The sequence below is a fragment of the Fundulus heteroclitus genome, chromosome 7 (genome assembly GCF_011125445.2).
Source record: "Fundulus heteroclitus isolate FHET01 chromosome 7, MU-UCD_Fhet_4.1, whole genome shotgun sequence".
Lineage (NCBI taxonomy): Eukaryota > Metazoa > Chordata > Actinopteri > Cyprinodontiformes > Fundulidae > Fundulus > Fundulus heteroclitus.
Genome location: NC_046367.1, coordinates 21,066,349 through 21,085,828, shown reverse-complemented (window position 1 = coordinate 21,085,828; position 19,480 = coordinate 21,066,349). Strand labels below are relative to the sequence as shown.

At 43.1% G+C, this 19,480-nt stretch overlaps 2 protein-coding genes across 2 annotated transcripts in view; one reads left to right on the top strand and one right to left on the bottom strand.

The window, feature by feature from the left end:
• The first annotated feature begins 1,411 nt into the window (after window positions 1–1,411).
• xk (X-linked Kx blood group (McLeod syndrome)) lies at window positions 1,412–15,269 on the top strand. Its single transcript, XM_012864410.3, has 3 exons — window positions 1,412–1,846; window positions 10,792–11,054; window positions 14,301–15,269. Exons 1-3 carry the CDS (start codon window positions 1,602–1,604, stop codon window positions 15,224–15,226), a joined length of 1,434 nt encoding a protein of 477 aa, XP_012719864.2. The 5' UTR covers window positions 1,412–1,601; the 3' UTR covers window positions 15,227–15,269.
• A 939-nt stretch (window positions 15,270–16,208) lies between these two features.
• The window catches only part of LOC105927580 (dynein, light chain, Tctex-type 3), a 21,789-nt gene continuing 18,517 nt past the window's right edge, over window positions 16,209–19,480 (bottom strand). The window contains exons 4-5 of the mRNA XM_036139168.1: window positions 19,308–19,385; window positions 16,209–16,834 (exon numbers count right to left, since the gene is read on the bottom strand). Of these exons, the coding sequence (XP_035995061.1) occupies window positions 16,764–16,834; window positions 19,308–19,385 (149 nt within the window). The 3' untranslated portion in view covers window positions 16,209–16,763. The remainder of the gene's footprint in view (window positions 16,835–19,307; window positions 19,386–19,480) is intronic.

Here is a 19,480-nt window from a genome sequence, read left to right as displayed (position 1 = left end):
TTATTTCTCGCTGTCGGTCACCAACACCCTTTGCATAGAGGCTATAAGTCACAAAAGCCATTTCTAATGAATGTTCATAAAGTGCTGTGTTCAAGCATTGTAATGGAAAGTTGAGTGGAAGGACAAACAGTGGCTGAGAATATAATCAAAAGCCACCGGTGTAAGTGCAGTGTTGAGATGGTTGTAAAGTACATTCAACTGTCTGGGGTATATTCACAAGAGGTGGGTTCAAGCTGGAGTCTGTGCTTAAAGAGCCACCATTCACCAGATGTAACCCAGGCACGGCTGACGAGCTTTAAGGAGAAGGGGACTTAATTTTCCAGCAGTTCTTGAAAACTGTCTCCATTAATTAACTGATTTATAGACCATGATATCGGTGTACTTGATTGGCCAAAAAGCTGGCCTGACCAAACGCCTCATGGATAATCCATGGAGTATTATCAAAAAGAAAATGAGAGGAGTGGAGGAGATTAGGTCACATATTCTAAAGGCTCTAGAGACATTTGTGATACCATCATCATCCTCCATGGTTCTCCATGCAACACTGATGGACCAAGCAGCACAGCTGGAGTGGCAAACCTCACAATCTTATATTATATTTGCTTTTCACAGATGACGGGGTTTGCTGTGAAGCCGCCAGGATGACAGACAGCTTCCCTAATTATGAGACCATGGTTCTTAACCACGGTTCCCTCTGGGTAGCGGGTCAGTCTCTGCCTCAAGCAGAGGAGTTAAAGTACTTTAGTGTCTTGTTCACTAGAGATGGAGGGATGAAACGGAAGATGGACAGACGGACCGGGGCCTCCGTCTGCAGTAATGTGGGAGCTGCTCTTGTCTGCTTTGGTGATGAAAGAGCTGAGCCAGAGATCCAAGCTCTCTATTTACCGGTCTGTCTACGTTCTAACTTTCCCCCCTATGGTCACAATCATGGCCGAAAGAACGAAATCCTGGAAACAAGCGGCCAAATCGAGCATCCTCCAGAGGGTGGCTGGACTCAGCCTTAGAGACGAGAAACTTCATCATCTTGGGGAAGCTCAGAGTAGAGCCGCTGCTTCTCCGTTTTGATAGTTTTCGAGGTGGCGCATCCCTTTGGATGATCATGCCTCCATGCTTTGACATGCAGATGCCTTTCAGTACGCATTTCTGTAATACAACTCCTTTTTTACTGGTCCTCTGTAATATGCTATTTTTTTAAGTTGAAATATGGGTTTTCATTGCTGTAACCCACAATAATCAAAACGACGCATCACTCTCTGAGTAATTAATCCAATAAAGATCTTTACTTTTCAAACTTAACCTAAATTAGTAGATTTTTTTTCTTGATAAAGAAAACAGACTACATCACTGCAGTGTGTGTGCATCCCGCCTGCCTTGTTGCACCGTGCAGGGCGCAGCGCCCCCTGCCGCCTCTCCTCGGAACGCCCCCTCGGCTGAGGAAACCTTTCTTCCCCCGGTTCGCTGATTAGCAGCTGCTGAGGCGGCGTGCCCGTATGGTGGCTCGACGCCGTCCACACGGCTCGGTGGTTCCCGTTATGGACGCGAGGACCCGGGGCGAAGCAGCGCGTCGCATCCCCCCAGATGGCGGAGTGGAGTGAGCGAGGATGCGCTTCCCCAGTTCCATCTTTGTGTCTGTGTCTCTGTTCACGGCCGAGACCACGGCAGCGCTGTACCTCAGCACCACGTACCGCTCCGCCGGGGACCAGATCTGGCAGGGACTCACTCTCCTCTTCGCGCTCGTCCCGTCCGTGCTGGTGCAGCTGACTCTCACCTTCATCCACCGGGACCTGGGCAGAGACAGACCGCTCGTCCTGCTGCTGCACATCCTGCAGCTCGGTCCCATTGTCAGGTCAGCGCTGGCATGTTTGCGCCCTCAGATGCAGTTGTTTCCTCCAGCTGTGCGCCGTGTCAGACGGGGACGCGTCTCCCGCTGTGGTGTGCGTGCGTGTGTGTGAGTGAGTGAACAATCTCTAACCTGCTCCAGCTTGTATTTGATGAGGACGCTCTGCGCACATGTTTGCGTCCTCTTCTCCAGGCTCCTGCCTGCCTGGTTGTCCTCTCATGCAGATGCAGGGTGATTCACGCCAGTGTCATTTAGATCGGAAGTAAAAAAAAAAAAAAAAAAATCTGATCAATGAAGCCATCGATGAGTTCCACATTTCCTGTGACATCTGACAGACGAGTTTGTCTATGAAAGCCGTCCGTTTTGTTGTGTTTGATTCGTACCAGCACCGTGAAGCTGCAGGGAGCTCCATTGTGTTGAAGGAACCATTATAAGAAAGCTGCATGCTCTGTGTCATCTAACATGCATGGACTGTCCCCGCCTGGTCCATCTGGACCATCTGCTTACAGGGACAGGAGACTAATCCTGCTCTTAAAGCCTCCCCGTTGCGCCTACACCCACATCCACAATGTGATCAAACGTGCAAACAGCAGTGGAGCCACTTCGGCGTAAAATCAACTCGCCACCCTGCTATTTGGGCTGTAAATAGCACCTGACTCGGTGGGTGATTTGCAGAAGGACCTGCTTCGTCTCTGCCATAATAAGTGAGGCGGGGCACAAAAACTCCTATTAGCAGCAACTAATTCTTCTGTGATGACTCGAGGGAAATTGTTCAATTCTTGAACAGAACAGATGCACGTTGAGGTTTTTATCCGGGCGAACTGTTTAATAACCTCTCTGTATTTAAAGAGTGAGTTTTCACCTTCCCAGCTTGAGGACGTGAAAGTTCACTATATACGGTGGACTTCCAGCTATAGCGGGTGAGGTCCTAAACATTTAATCTAAAATTTTTGTTAAGGTGGCAAAGTGCTATGTTTGCCCTACATCAGAAATGGTAAATGGCTGGTACTTGTAAAGCGCTTTAACAAGTCCGACGACCCTAAAGCGCTTTACACCACAATCAGTCATTCACACTCACATTTACACCCTGGCGGTGGTGAGCTGTTAGCCAGCAGGCAAACTGGCCAAAGTGTCTTGCTCAAGGACACGACGACTGAGGCGGTCAGCGTGGGGGATCGAACCAGCAACCTGCCAACTCTCTAGCTCCTGCGCTCCTGTCACTACTACTTTATTAACTCTTTGCCATCTTGGTAGCTAGCGAGGATAACCAAGATTAGATGGCTGCACACTATCCAACAAGAGCGTAAACGTAACGTGTGCAGTTCCAGTATTTTCATTGGATGATCCAAACTTGGGGCCGTAGTATTTGTGCCCCACGGCTGTCTACTGATGGTGTGTTCAGATTTCAAATGTTCATTATTTAAACTAATGTTGGTGGGCCGGCCCCAATTTCAAGGCACCTCAAGAGGACTAAAACTAATTGCCATCTTTTTTGGGAACCTGTATTTGAGCATGTTTTGTGAGGTTGTGTGTACTTTTTGTTTACAAAGGCTTATAAAAGTTGTTCCTGCCTCTTGGACCCGTCCACGTTTTATCTCATGGTACAAAAATGCATCTTCAATGTATTTTGTTAGGATTTAATGTGGGAGAATAACTCAAAGCAGCCCACAACAGTGAAGTTCACGTGAGCTCCTATTTTGCACATTTTTGCTGCAGATGCAATTGGTTTGGGGTTTGCACTGAAATGATTGTCTATTCTTCGTTGTGACAGACTGGGTGAAGACCTGGGCCGTGCTAGCACATGAATACAGTTTGATCTAAATCATTGTGGGTAGCTTTGTCTTTGCTGTACGCTTAGTGTTGTCCTATGAAAGGCAAACCTCCACTCCACTCTCTCTGATTAATGCTACATTTCTATAGCATGTCAGTTTTTGGGTCACTGCCATGTCTTAGTCAGTTTGCAGCTGTGCCAAACTCTTTCCATTATAAAGGTGATTATTGTAAAATTTCTAAAGCTTGGGATATTGTTTCACAGCCTACCGCTGGTTTAAACGTCTTTGCATCTTTGATGCTGTTTGTTCACTAATCTCTAAAAACCAAGACAGCCGGATTAAAACTGAGACTGGTTCTAATCAGGGGACTTTGGAAGACAATTGGTTAATCTGTGTTTTATTTAGGGGTATTAGAACATAGAGATTGAACACAAATGCCGACCACACTTGTGAGATTTTTATTTGTAAAAACATTTTAAAAACCACAAATGATGTTACTTCTGCTTCACAGGTATAGCGTATTTTATGTTGAGTGAAATCCTCATAAAAACCTAACCGTTTTTGATGTAATCTGACAAAATTGGGATTAATAGTTGTAAGTGTATGAATTCTTTTGTAAGTTACTGTAACAGCCTGAAATAGTGCCAGACTCAGAATTTCAAAAAAAAATTAATAATAATAATAATGATAATTTTATAAAGAATCCGTGTTTGTATTTCTTAAAGTTTTTATTTGACCATTTATACAAGTATCACTGATACTCATAGACAAAAGAGAGAATTGAATTGATAAAACAAAAAAACATTAAACATTGTAATATTGGGAATAGTTAAATTATTTAACTCAAATTAAATATGTTAATGAAATCTGAACAAAGAGACAGGCTCTAATATTAAGCATTTCAAACAGGAACTGCTGCAGTACTGTACAGAATTAGAAAAAATATTGCTTTGTAAATATTCTTTGGTAACTAAAAGTACAGATATCTTTAAACTGAGTTATAATCCTGTGAGTGTTATAGTCCTTAAATTAAATTACTGTAAAATAACTTGTAACAGGGAAATGGACGCTATTAGAGCCATATCCCCTAGGAAAATGTGGGGTTTATGACTCAGCATGGGAAGAAAGTCTCTGTGAGACTGTTCCTCAGTAGAGGCGGTTCTGTTTATGACTCGGTGGCTCCCTGTTTTACTCTTACATGGTTTCCCAGCCGCAGTCACAGTCGTTCTGACCTGTAGCAGGCAGTGTCTCCTCCAGTGTTCTCTGAATGATTACTCTTCAGGCATCTCCATCTTCCCTGGGTGAAGCGGGGTTTCTAAGAATAGCGAATGTCACTGCAGGCTGCTTATCACTGACGACACAGACAGGGGAATGTCTGCCTCTGCTGCAGACAGCCAAGCAGCCTTTCCTTGTCTTATCCGCACACAACGCTGAAATAATCCTTATCATTTTCCGTCACTGCAGCTGCGACACCGACGGCTGTTGGGCTGAACTAACAAAACGCCCTTTTTCTCTTTTGTGAATCTTTTCTAACTAGCTTATTTTTCCTCACAAATCCTCATTATTTTAGCTACTTTATGCAAAAGTGAACTCCAGTCTTTCAGTTCATCATGATAGAGCAGCGGAGCAGAATCATTTCAGTTCAAGGTTCACACTCTGTTTTTTTTATTTTTTCTGTTTTCCTGCAAAGTTAATCTGTTTTTAAGCCTTCTGGAGCACAAAGTTCACATTTAAATGAAGTTAGTTAGGAAAGTTAGTAGAGGTCCATAAAGTCGCATCAGAAGATCACTTTCACAAACTGATAATTGAAGCTGCACCGTAATATTTATAGCAAAGTGACTGTGCCATTGTGAGGACAGTCAGCTGAAGTCGTGATCCTGACCATAGCACCTCCACCCTGCCCCCCCCCTCCCTCTTTATAGATTCAGATTACGTCATTAGATTATCTGTCAGACTGGTGTCTTCATGCACATCTTTTAGGAGGTGTAACAATACACCCTTTTAGTACAAATATATTAAACAAGTGACAGTTCAGTAAAATTTTCAGTAAAGTTTTCTTGAAATTATTGTACTTGTCCTTGATCTGAACAGGTAAATAAGATTATTTGCCAATGGAATAAGAATTTGACCTTTTAAAATAACATAATTAGATGTACTGCACTTGAAATAAGATGGTGAAGATGAATTGTTCCTATTTTAAGTGCGAAAATATTATTCCGTTGGCAGATAATCTTATTTCCTTTGTTGTGGCAGAGTGTAACTTTCACAAAGGGTTTTTCTTGACCACTAATATACGTTTTCCCACGAACCAGGACCTTTTAGTGCTTCAGACGTGTCTACACTGGGAGACCTGGACATTTTGTATTTATTTATTTAACTGCATTCTGTTGCTGAAATCTTTGATAACAGTATTGATTAGGGCTGAACAATGAATTGCATTTGCAATAATATCGCGATAGGATAAAATGGGATTTTCTAACCACAAAGGCCACGATTTGACTGGTCACATGATCTGGGGTGACCTGTGAGTGAGCCGAGCGCAGCAAAAGAGCAAGGAGGGAGAGACGTCAATACTCGTCTGTGCTTAACCTGTTGCACAAAAAGGCCTCAGGCTCTACAGAAGCTGAAACAGATGAAAGTTTGGTACCAAAGAGGAGCAGCAGTATGCCACTTGTATGGAATAATTTTGGGCATAATAAAGAAGATGCTGCGCAGCGTCAGGTATTGAGCAGAACCTGCCTTGCTACTGTTGCGACCTCATGCGGTAACACAACAAACCTTTATCAACACTTAAAAACACCACAAAGCCATGTATGTCGATTATGATTAACCCCTTATTTTCCAGACACTTTTCTTTCTTTACCTTTACGCAATGTCTCCACCACTCTCCATGAGCACCAGCATCTCGATGACGATGTATCCTGTTTCAGGTATTGAGGCACATAGTCCGTTCAACTGGCAAAATTTTATAGTTATGCAGAGCAAGAATTCAGAACATATGAAATGTTACATTGTACCAAATATTGCATTCAAACAGGCCTTTGCTATTGCAGTATTTCAGATATTGAAATTGCAACGACCACGATTCGACGTATAAAACTATAAAGAAAGACTCGTTACCAGCGCTCTGCAAGACAGAAGGTAATACTGACGAGAGAATTCAACCATGAGATTCAGGGGCGTTGGAGATGGGATGCATCTAAAAAGTTGCAGTTTTCCATAATCAAGGGAAAATCTTTATTGGAATTGCAATATTTAAATATTTCCTATAATTTGCCAGCCTTTTTGTCACGTATTTTTTCAATTTATCTTTGGTGATGAGTTCCCAGTCTTTCAGGTTGGAAAGGCTTTTTACTATCAGACTATTTTTTTTTTTTAGCTGCATCCACAGAGTCTTTATCAGAGTCTTACTGGGCCACTCCAAAACGGCAATATTGCTCCCAGTCAGAAGAAACATGTTGATCACCATTTCCTTGAACCTGAATCTGGTTGCGCTACCTAGGTGAAAATAGTCTGTGGTGGTTGTAATTCATTTAATAAATGTGTTCAGGCATTAGGGAACCTGTTGGAGGGGATTGGATTTAGGGTTTTAGCAATTACTTTAAATCTCTCAGATACCAGGTGGCACTGGAAAATGCAGTTAATGTCCAAAATGCTTGTCTGTAACACTTACCGTATGCACCCCTCTGCTAGATTATATTGCTGTAAACCTGGTGTCTCCACCTTTTAGTGATGGCTGTGGATGAACATCACATCAGCAATATTACTTTGGCAGCAACATTCAAGGCCTAGACGACACTACTCTTATCTAAACCAGCGCTCACCGTTGATGTAAAACAGCTGGCTACATCATTATGCTGCTGTATCCCAGCAGCATCAATGCTGGACATTTGCATGTCTGAGAGGCTGCTCTGCTCCACAGTAGTAAAGACAAATTATTGAATTTCTATAACCTTGATAAGTCTCATTATCTATGTGTTCCACTCACTGGAACCTTTTCTGTATTCCTTTCTCTTCCCAGAGTGCCGACTGTGTGGGGAAATTTAGGTTAAAAGTCCTATAATAAGCCTTTCTAAATATATAACTAGGCGTCCGGTGCAATCTGGGGAGGTCTGGAAGTTGATTTCAGTATCTGAAGGTCTGGATAAGCCTGGAAGCAGAAAGGAGTGGGGAAAATATCTGGGTTTTTTTTCCAGACTTTATTGCCTTTCCTATTAGTTTAAATGTAGCTTTCCTTCTTTGTCTTTGGCTTCAGCAATTCCTACCTTTTTCGTCCTTCCTTCCTTTTCTGGCATTTTCCTTCCTTCCTTCCTTCCTTTGTTTACTTTCCTTGCTTGTCTGTCCTTCCCTATTTACTGGTGTCCTTTGTCCCATTTTCACTTGTGTACTTTCTTACTTTCTTCTATCCTCCCTTCCTTTCTGATTTTGGTCTTTGATACATTATTCCTTGTGTCCTTTCTTTCTTCCTTCTTTCCTTGTATCCTTCCATTCTTGCTTGAGTCTTCCCTGCTTTCCTTCATTCCTTTTTGTGTCCTTCCTTACTCCCTTGCAATTGTCTTCAATTCCCTATTCCTTCAATCCTTCCTCCAATGTCCTTTCTTCCTTCTTCCATTGTCTTTACTTTATCCCTCTATCCTTCCATCGTCCCTGCGTTCCTTCCTTTCTTCATTTGCTTCCTCCTTGCTTCCTTCATTTCTTGTCACTCATTATCTGCATCTACCATTCTTTCTTCCTTCCTACATTTTTCATTCCTTCTTTCCCTGCGTCCTTGCCTCCAACTTTTTTATTTGTCCTTTCCTTATGTCCTCCCTTTTTGCTTGCATCCATCCCTCTTAACTTCAATTGGCCCCTTCTCCTTTCTGTTGTTGTCCTTCCTTCCTTTTGCCTTTTTGTGCCTTTAGTTTGCTTCATTCCTTCTTTCTCTTCCTTTCTCCTTTTCTTTTGTTGTTTTTTTTCTTGCACCCTTTGTGTTCCTTCCTTCAGTCCAGTTTCTGATATTGTCAATACCTGTCTACTGTATAATTAACTGCCTGAAAGTCATAGGGAACTTTACATTTTTATATTTAATAACTGAAATAAAGGAAATCTTTTCAATGTTGATTCTGGGAAACTGTAATTTCTAAATAAATGTGTGGAGCTCTTGTATGACTACACTAATCCAACATGCTGAAGCCTTGAACACTTTAGGCCCGTCGGTAATGTCTGATTTGCAGGCTGCCCCGTGTTTCTGGACATATAAACAGTTGGTCTCTCAGCACCTCTCTGGTTTAAATCTTGCCGTCATGTTGTTTTATTGGCTGTGGATCAGCGCCACCCGACCCTGGGCTCTCCTGCCAGCGGCCTGCTCTTCAGAGTCTTTAGTATTGGATTGGAACATTACTGACTCTCGCTGACACTGATGGCTCTTTTGACCTTCATAATGACAAAACCAGTAAATGCTGATGTTAGTCACCCTGGTGGTAAAATTACCTCTGGCTATTGAGCGTCTGCAGCATCTCAGCACTGTAGCGTTTCATTAAGTTTGCTGTGGTGAGACACAAATCAACATCGACGGCATACGTAAAACAATAGTAAAAGTTGCAGTTAATATAGAAAATTAAGTAACTTGATTAGTTATTTGACCAAACACAATATATTTTTAATTGATTCAGCTCTGGCTCTGTCTAGTGTTACCATTTTCGACTCAGTAAATGAAGCATTGACCTTAAAACAAGACCTCTGTGATCCATCTCAGTAAAATACATTATAAATTTGGAGCAAGGTGTGCAAATGCATATAATAAAAACAGAAGTCATAAGAGCATAATCAATAATGAAGAAAAAAACGCTCAGCAAAAGAGTCTTCTTTAGGATATTAATTTAGGGACATTGTCACAAAATAATTTTGACATGTATTGAGACTAAGCAAATTTCCACATTACAGTTTAAATGATTAACAAATAATTGTTATTGTTTTAGCTTTTGACCCTTTTATAGACCATTAACAAGCAGTTATAATGCTAGACTTGTCTTACATGGATGCAGGATCACTAATTGGTCCACAATTGATCCCTTATACCTTCTTTTCTCACCCTTTAGATGTCAACTGCACGCAGAAAGGCTCAGCTTTTGCTCGCATCTGAGCTACCTGCATTACCATCATGCAGCTTTCAGCTCCTTCACAACAAATAAAAAGAAATTGTAACCTGCTGCTGCAGACATGCTTTTATCACTGTTGGTGTGCAGGAGATGCTGTAACCAAGCTGAACTGAAACGAAGTCCGAGAACGTATACACGTAAGCTGAAAATGAGATGTAATGCGTCTGTTAAGTTTTCAAAGGAGAGAAAGTGAAAAAAGAGGATATCAACAAATGGTCAGTATTTTATTCACAAGCATTTACTGAATAAACTGAAAAAGGCTTGAAGGTTTAGCTTCCATGAGTCCCTGAACTAATATTTAGTTGTATAACCGCTGTTAGTCAGAACTGCTTCACTTGTGTGTTGTATGAAGTCAGCCCACTTCTGGCTCTGGTTGACGGTGATCCAAACCAGGAGTCCACCGGTTGTCTATCGGATTAAGATCCAGAGATCGGACAGAGCTCAGTAAAATCAATCTTGTTGGTGGGGAACTAAGATGGCACGTGCTGACTGGTGTGTTTGGTGGTCGTTGTCTCATTGAAACATCCACTTCAGAGACAACACAGCCACAAGGCCAGTCTATTAAAGATTTATAAAGTGTTTACAGCTTCATTACCCGCTGGTTTGTTAACTATTTAGTAGTCATTTGGATTTCATTAAACCAAATAGTCCCCTTTCTCTTCATCTGGAATCAGGCTGCATCCCTGAGGAGACCAGACAGCCTGGTGTCGAATGCTGATGCTGTTTAGTGGTGCATGAATCTTTAAGAGTGAATGTTTGGATTAGAAAAGCACAATATATTTAATCCTGAGACCAATCCTTGCATTCAGATTATCATTACCGTCAGCATTCAGATCAGTGACTGAAGTTTTCACATCATAGACCGTCGTTTGTCATCCTTGCTTACATTGCATATGAAAAGTATTTGCAGCTCTCCATTTTTTTCCACATTTTAGCACACAATAAATTATAACCAAAATTATTTATTCTTTTATACAAAATGTATTAACATTTAAAAATGATGTGCATCAATCTTCATTGTCTCTGCTCTCCGCTGCTCAAGGTGTCTGGAGGCGTTCTGCATCTACGGCAGCGTGGGCCAAGTGGAGGAGCCTTATGTCAGCATCACCAGGAAGAAGCAGATGCCCCGCGAGGGTCAGTCCGAGGAGGTGGAGCGGCAGGTGGGGCAGGCCGAGGGGAAACTGTTCACGCACCGGTCGGCGTTCTCCCGCACCTCTGTGATCCAGGCCTTCCTGGGATCGGCTCCCCAGCTCACCCTGCAGCTCTACATCTGCGTGCTGCAGCGGGGGGTGTCTGTAGGAAGAGGTGAGGAGGAGGAGGAGGAGGAGGTGGTGGTGGTGGTGGAAGTGTGTGTGTGGGGGGGATTAATGTGAGTCTGTCACAAGTGTGCTACAGTGTGGGCTGAGCTGGATGTTGAGTCCAAGTGGAGTTATGTAACAGCCCCACTGGTACTGATGATGAAAATGCTGCTCTTCTCTAAATGCCTCTCAGGTAAAGGGTTCACGGATTCAAACTACAAAGTGTTCAGATTGAGACAAACTGTAGGACTTTATTGTACTAGGTCTCTTCAGTTATGTTTATATTTCCAACATTGAGTCATGCGCTTTCAGCCTTCACCTACTGCTAGTATTGCTGACAATAAAGCTGGCCGAACAAATCAATCCAGAGTAAACAAAAAGAAGCTTAATAACACTAAAACAAAGAGTATTTCAGTTCTTTTATAGGATTTTTCAAAGCTTGTTTTAAATGCAGATGATACTTTTGAAAAAAACTATTGCTTCTCTTCTCAGTCACAAAATGACTGACTGAGAAAATAAAAACTAATTGTTTTTGACCCTCTGAAACCTGTTTAAAAAATACATTAATGAATAAAACGTTGACCAGAAAGTAAATACTGAACTTACTGAAAAATAAAGGGAACACTAAAATAACATCCTAGATCTGAATGAATAAAATATTCTTAATAAATACTTTGTTCTTTGCACAGATGAATGTGCTGACAACAAAATCACATAAAAATGATCAATGGAAATCAAACATGGAGGTCTGGATTTGGAGCCACACTCAAAAATTAAAGTGGGAAAACACACTACACGTGGATTGAACTTTGATGTAATGTCCTTAAAACAAGTCAAAATGAGGCTCAGCAGCGTGTGTGGCCTCCATGTGTCTGTATGACCTCCCTACAACACCTGAGCAGCTCCTGAAGAGGTGGAGGATGGTCTCCTGAGGGACACTCCAGCCACATGAGGTCTAGCATTGTCTTGCATTAGGAGGAACCAGGGCCAACCGCCCCAGCATACGTCTCACAATGGCTCTGAGGATCTCATCTCTGTATCTAATGGCAGTCAGATTACCTCAGGCGACCACATGGAGGGCTGTGCACCCCCCCACACCATGTCTGCTGCAGGGTTGTTGTCCTCCTTCGGTCTCCTTCATGTATCCTGATGTACTGGCCTGTCTCCTGGTAGCACCTCCATGCTCTGGAGTCTACGCTGACAGAAACAGCAAACCTTCTTTCCACAGCTCGCATTGATGTGCCATACTGGATGAGCTGCACTACCTGAGCCACTTGTGTGGGTTGTAGACTCCGTCTCATGCTACCTCTAGACTGAAAACACCGCCAGCGTTTAAAAGGGACCAAAACATTGTGTTAAGTGTTCCCTTCATTTTATTTTATTTTGAGCAATGTATTTCATGTTCTCAGACATCTCTGACCTTCATTCAAAAAAAGTAACATTTCAGATTATCAATGTCTGCTGTTTTTAATGTTTTTCTTTGCTGAATTTAATTCCCCTAAGATATAAAGCATGAACTATTTTTATTATGTTTTAGCATTTTTTTTTATTTATTAGACATAAATGGCAGAAGCATATTAGTTACTTCCGCTTAAAGTTTGGAATTAATGAGACTCTCAATGATTTTTAATTTTCTTTGGAAGCTCCTCTTACCTTCTGAATAAATTGTTATTTATTTATTTATTTAATGTGGAAACGCTGCCGCACATTTTCAGGTTGCTCTACAGATGTTCTACAGGGTTCTAAGGGCTGTCGTTGGCAACATCTCGTACCTGGTAAGCCGGCCAACAACGTCTAATTAAAGGGAAATGTGGCTGGGACTTCAGTCAGCGTATTTTTGGTTTGATCTGGGATCAGAATCTGTCATGTTTAATAAGAGCAGGCTGGTCTAAATGCGGATCCAAAACACATTCAGAGGAAATAAGGTGTATAGGCATAAAATCATCAGAAATCATTTTATAGTTACAATAACTGACATGTAAGGAATGTTTATTTATCAGGGAGAAAAAGAAAGTGATACACACCTTTTATTTTTTTTATCTATCTCCGGAAGAGGAAGTGATTTAACTGCACAGTAAAAATTTACCTTGTTTTACTCATCAAACTAAAATGAGTTTTTCCAGCAGAGGACAAAGTTAGGACACCCTACCGTCTGATAGCTAATGTTTCCCCCCTTTAGTTCCAATAACTTCAGCGAGGGGCTTCTTGTAGCCGTCTGCCAGGCCTCTGAGGAAAGTTTGACGCCCTCCTTCCTTTCAGCTCTGGGACGTTTGAGGGGTTTATTTATTGTGTATTCAGTCCATTTCAAGTCACAAAGCATCCTAATCAGGTCATCTGGGCGTTGGCTCAGATGACAATAATAATGGAGGTTTCTGGAGCGGGTTGCAGTTCTTGGCGGATTTACTGCAATGTTTTGGGTGACTGTGATGCTGCAGGCTCCAGCCATGCTTCAGCTTGACTGTTTTTACAGACTCTTATATTTTACTCAAACACTCTCCGACACATGGCAGAACTCGTAGTGGATTGTTTGATGTCAAGCTGGACGGGCCCTGCTGCAGCGGAGCATCACCAAACCATCATAGGTCCACCTTTATTTATTTTCAGCTTCTTTTTCTGGACTGCTGGTTGCTTGATGCCACACATGTCCTCTGTTCTGATGTCCAAATAATTCAGCGATAGACTCATCTGACCAAAAAATACTGTGCTGGAGGTCTCGGCCACCGTCGACGGTCTCTCTGGATGATGTATCGTACCAAGCTCTGTGCGATCTTCAATGCTTGTACCATTGTTTTACAGCCTAACCCTGCTTTAAACTTCTCCGTTTTTTCCCCGACCTGTCAGCTGTGTTTCTCGGTCTTCATGAGGCCGCTTGTTCACAAGCGTCTGAGTCCTTCACAGAACAGATGGATTAATACTGGGATTAAAGGACACACAAGGGGACTCTATTTGCTAATTAACTTACTTCTGATGGGAATAACTTGAACTGTATCTCTAATCAAGGTGTCATTTTATTACTTCGTGTCAGTCTCTCACTTAAAATCACTATAACACATTTAAGTTTGTGGTTGTAATGTGACAAAATGTCACAATGGGTGTAAATACATTTGCCGGCCGCTGTAAGGGCCCAGCTTGTTAGTGCTGGTATGATTAAAAAAACGTGAGGAAAAGGACCTGAAGTCCAGTTAGAAAAATAAAAAAAGTGAACCTCCCCTTTAATGTTCTCCGTATATTTCTGCGTTCTTCTCTCCGTTAGGCACTCTGATGGTGATCTCCCTTCTGTCCATTGTGTACGGAGCACTGCGCTGCAACATCCTGGCCATTAAGATCAAATACGACGACTACGAGGTGGACATCCAACCCATGGCTTACCTCTGCATCTTCCTGTGGCGAGGCTTCGAGATCGCCACGCGCGTGGTGGTCCTGGTCCTGTTCAGCTCGGTGCTGCAGCTCTGGGTCCTGCCCGTGGTGTTCTTGAACTTCCTGGTTTTCTTCTTCTACCCGTGGATCCTGTTCTGGCAGAGTCACTCGCCGTTCCCCGAGAACATAGAGAAGACCCTCACCAGGGTGGGGACCACCATCGTGCTGTGCCTGCTGACCTTCCTCTACGCCGGCATCAACATGTTCTGCTGGTCGGCCGTGCAAGTGAAGCTCAACGACCCGGACCTGATCAACAAGTCCCAGAACTGGTACCGCATGGCCGTGTACTACATGGTGCGCTTCGCGGAGAACGCCACGCTGCTCCTGCTGTGGTACATCTACAAGACGGACTTCTACGAGTTCATCTTCGCGCCGCTGCTGGTGCTGCAGCTGCTGCTGGCCTACGCCATCGGCATCTTCTTCATGCTGGTCTTCTACCAGTTCTGCCATCCGTGCCGGAGGCTCTTCTCCTCCAGCATGACGCAGGGCCTTTGGGATTGCTCCTCCTTCCTCTGCTTCTTGTGCACTTCCGCTTCCCCCCTCAACCAGCCGATGGGGAGCGCGGCGCCGGAGCCGTCCGCCCGCCGCCAGCCGTCCGACGACCGAGTCCACGACACGACGAGCGACAGCGCGGACGACGCGCCGAACGACACCACGTACGACATGCTCAACGACACCACCTACGACGTGACCACTGGGGAAAACAGCACCAGGGGTGGAGTCAACGGGGATGTTGGCCACATCGTGTCCTGCAACGTCTAAAGCAATCACAGCAGACTTCTTAAAGCGCCACACGTGTCCCTCTGTTGCTTTTTTACAGTCCTCTGATCTCAGCATCAGTCTCTGCTTTTAAATAAGAACATATAAGTTAATTCTGCCTGCCCACAGAGATGATGATCGCCCATATTCTCAGCCATCATCCTTCCTCCCACAGGCTTTATAAACACGCTGTATAAGGATCACCTAGAGCCCACGCTTTTAACCTGGTCGTCTTGGTGTGCGTTTTTTGGCATGGATGCATGCAGATGTCCCCGACCTCAGATGAGGTGCAACAGCTATTAAGTACCTGTCCTCGCCAGTTTTATGGCTACAAGCGATCAGCTTGAGTATACTCTTCCGATGAGAGCTTTGTGGTTCTCCCGCGCTGCTTCTGTGACGTGCCCCGCAGCTTGATGACGAGTTGTTTGTTTCACACAATAAAGAGCCGCTCCACACGCTACTTTAAAGCACAAGCATTTCCCCGGAAGCCTAATGGGTATTTTTGCACGTTTACAAAAGAAAAGGTTTGTGTGTTTCGCTCAACAGTCAAGCAGCAGCCATGGTGACGTGAAATGCTATCTTTGTCTCATCACTTGGAACATTTAGAGTACAAAATGGACTTAAATGAACTAAATCACCGCATATATCAAGTTTTCGGTCTTAAATGTAAAATTACGTCTCAGAAAGAATGTCGGCGTGCTCGTTTTTGCACCAACTCTTCTTTTGCATCGTATCCGCAGAGGAAACGCCAGAATGCTTCTGTTTGTAAACATTCGCAGCAATTTAAGCAAAACCATAAAAACGTTCTGACACACTAGAAATTAGTGTTAAAAAGGTAAATGCCTAGTTCAAAATAAATCTATATTTATATGTGAAACATGCATCCCTGTTTGTCTTCATGTTGTGTTCTGGTGACATCTAGTGGCCAACCACACAAAGTATTTTTTTAATACAAAGATTTAAAAAAGAGAGAGACACAAACTAATTAAATACATATTAAGTTTGTTTATTGAACATAAACAGTTTTGTAGCTGCATTCAAGGAATTTAACCCATAAAATGAGACAAGACCTGAACTATGTTTACAGAACAAGTTATTAAAATGTCGATATACACTAATAGAAAACACATTTTGGAAGTAAATTAACTTTTACAACAACAAGACATGTCCTACACACTTCTCTGCATTGTGCTAAATCAGGAAATATGGTCCAAGCTTTGAGCTGAATGTTGTAGGAAGTCTTATGATGTGGAAATATAGCATTTGCTAAGTATAAATAACAATAAAGTACAACCATTGCAAACAGGATTGGGCCTTAATAGTGTTGCAGGCTGCCGGTTAGGGCTTCTGACGGCTTCTACCAGCCTGGCTTCTGGAAAATATCCTTCATCCATACAGACACCAGTGTGCATATGCAGAACTGTCTGAGGGGAGAAATCGTGTCCTGGGAGGACTTCGTCGCAGGATCTGGTGTCGCTTGGAGCGCGGCTTCAGAGCTGACGGCGCTCTGGGGGAGAGCGGCTGCAGCTCGGCGTCGCTGTCACATGCCCACAGCGAACACACTGACCACACAGTACATGGTGCGGTTCTCCCATCGCACCGTGCAGCTCCCTGAAAACGCACGGAACCAGCTGCTTAATAGAACTGATCACATTTCATCTATAAAATAACTTAAACCTTTTTAAATCTATTCAAAATACATACTTTAAGTATTATTGGTTCAGTAAACCAGTCGGATGAAGGTGGCTCAGAAATGCTCAAAACTAGCTGTTCGGTTTATCTGTAAGCTATCTGAAGAATACCTGCTGCTTATATTAAACGTATGTACGGCGGATCTTAAAGGAATACGAACCCCTGTGGAAATGGCAGCTTTAGCATTTTGTCTTAAGTTCACACCCGTCAGTCACGGTGAATCTAATTAACCTGAAATAAAGTTCAGCTCTCCTGGTAGGCCGTTCCTGACATTTGCTCATTCAGAGACTTTAGCTGAAGCCACGGTTTGCAGGGAGAGGCTGCAGAGGATCAAAACCATCTCATCGTTGAAACGCATCAGTCAGAAAATGGGGAGGGGGGCTGCCAAAAGCAGGACGGTTACACTGAAAGCGCTGCAGGACGTCTGGTGGTGCTGCACGTGTGATGATACACGCTCCAATGTTCTTTACCCGTCTGGTAAAAGAAGTATGAGCTTCAAGACAAAAGCCTTTTCTTCCAAAGACAACATTAAGGCTAAACTCTCCCAAATCCTTGCAAGAGGATGTTTTACGGTCCAATGAAAGCAAACAGGAACCACTGGTCCATGAGTCCAACAGGTCTGAGCATCTCCACAGCGAAACAAGGGAAAGGCCGCATCGTGATCTGGGGTCGTTTCATTCTGGTGGACCAACTGTTCTGACTGCCAGTCGGTTCTGGTCCCAAACCCTGCAGGTGTCTACAGAACAGCTGAAGATGAAGGGGCAAAAAAATGAGCCCAAGGTTACGTCCCAATTTAACAAAAGAATGGCATCACTGGAAGAGATTTAAAGATTTGAAATGTCCAAAGTCCAGACCTAAATCTGAAGATAGACTCCTAACAAAGAACACCTACTGCTGAAAAGGAATCAAAAGCACGACGACAAAACATACATTTACACGCGTCATCTACAATCAGGTCATTGCCGCTTCTTTAGCTGCGGTGCCAAGAGCGTGAAAATGATTTATCATGGAGTCCTTTCCCTCAGATGAAAACCTGGCAAAACAAAAACAAGGGGGTCCGCATGTTTAGGCTCCACCGTGGAAAGAAGGGTTCCTTTATAAAGTCAGGGACAGAGACCTGTGCGTAAAAACGATCTTTATACTTGAAGTTTGCAAACTGTGTTTCCCAGGTGCATTTTCATTTCATGAGGAAAACTCCTGAGCTTTTGAGCAGCACAGTTATTACCTGCTTATAAAATATGCACTCTGTAAACGCTGCTTTCTAAATCTCACACTGCAGCTGGGTGAAGCAGACGGATTAAACCGCTACCTGTGTTTTCGTAAACTGCTTCGAATCTCTTCGGTGAAAAAATATGAATCACAACTTTAAAAAAAATAAATAAATAAAACTGCATTACAAAACAGGATGACGACATACTGGGACAACGATAATAATGGAGGTTTGTGGAGCGGGTTGTAGGCCAAGACGTGGGAAAATATCCCCCGTCAATCATATGGCCAAAATATGAGCTCTAAAAACAGTGTGTGCCCTTTAATTAAGCGGTGCTTGGCTTCTTCACAAAGGTGTGCAGAGCAGCTGATGGACGCTTTAGGGATTCAAGCCCTTAGCGTCTGTAAATTCAAACATTATTTGTTCTCCTTTATTTCTCTCAAACTGCTTTATGAAGAGTATTTTTAAACCTAAATAGCTCCACAGAAATGCGGCTGGGGCGACATTTAACCACCATGACGTCTAAATAAATCAAGTGACTGAACGTGTCAGAGATGTAGCAGAAAACCCATGATGCCCCCGTTTATTTCTCAATTACCGCCCACTCTGTGTCATGGCTACACGTGTGAAAGCTCACTCTTAGCGGAGTTGAACTTTACCTGAATTAGAAACGCATTTTGATGCCAGGTCTGAACACGGCCCCATAAATGTTTTAATTTAAGTCGTTTCGTCATTTCTAGGCTTCCAGAATCGGCAGCTAAGATGGCTCCAAGATTAGCAACTGGAACTGGGCCCATCAAACTGAGCAGTCTGTGAAATGATCTCCCTTCTCCATAGATTGTTACAAATGATACAGCTTGAGATGAATTTAATGAAACAACAGGAGAAAAAAAAGAAGAAAAAGGAGCAGCTTGTCTGAACATGACTGGTTTCCCATCTCCAAGAACTCGTTACTGATCCAATCTTACAAACACATTTAGCATTCTTTCTCGATTCTCATGGCACACCTGTCTATTTAAAAAGCTGTTAGTTTAATGTGTCGGACTTAGCTTCGTACGACACGAATATTGGTTTTTAATCTGGTGTTTTAAACAAGCTCTGATGTCACTGCATTTGGACACACAATCAAGAGAGTGAATTTAGACGCCAACAGCCACATGAAGCAGCTTTACTGTCTCCTACCGTCTGTAGTGGTGTCCCAGTAGCAGGCGTTGGCTGTGTGGAGACCCGCGCCACTCTTCTGCATGATGGTACAGTTCACTGAATCACAGCAGACCACAGTAATTACACACATGCCTCATTATACCCCGTATATCCTTCAGAATAACTTGGGACGCCGGCTCACCGATGTATTT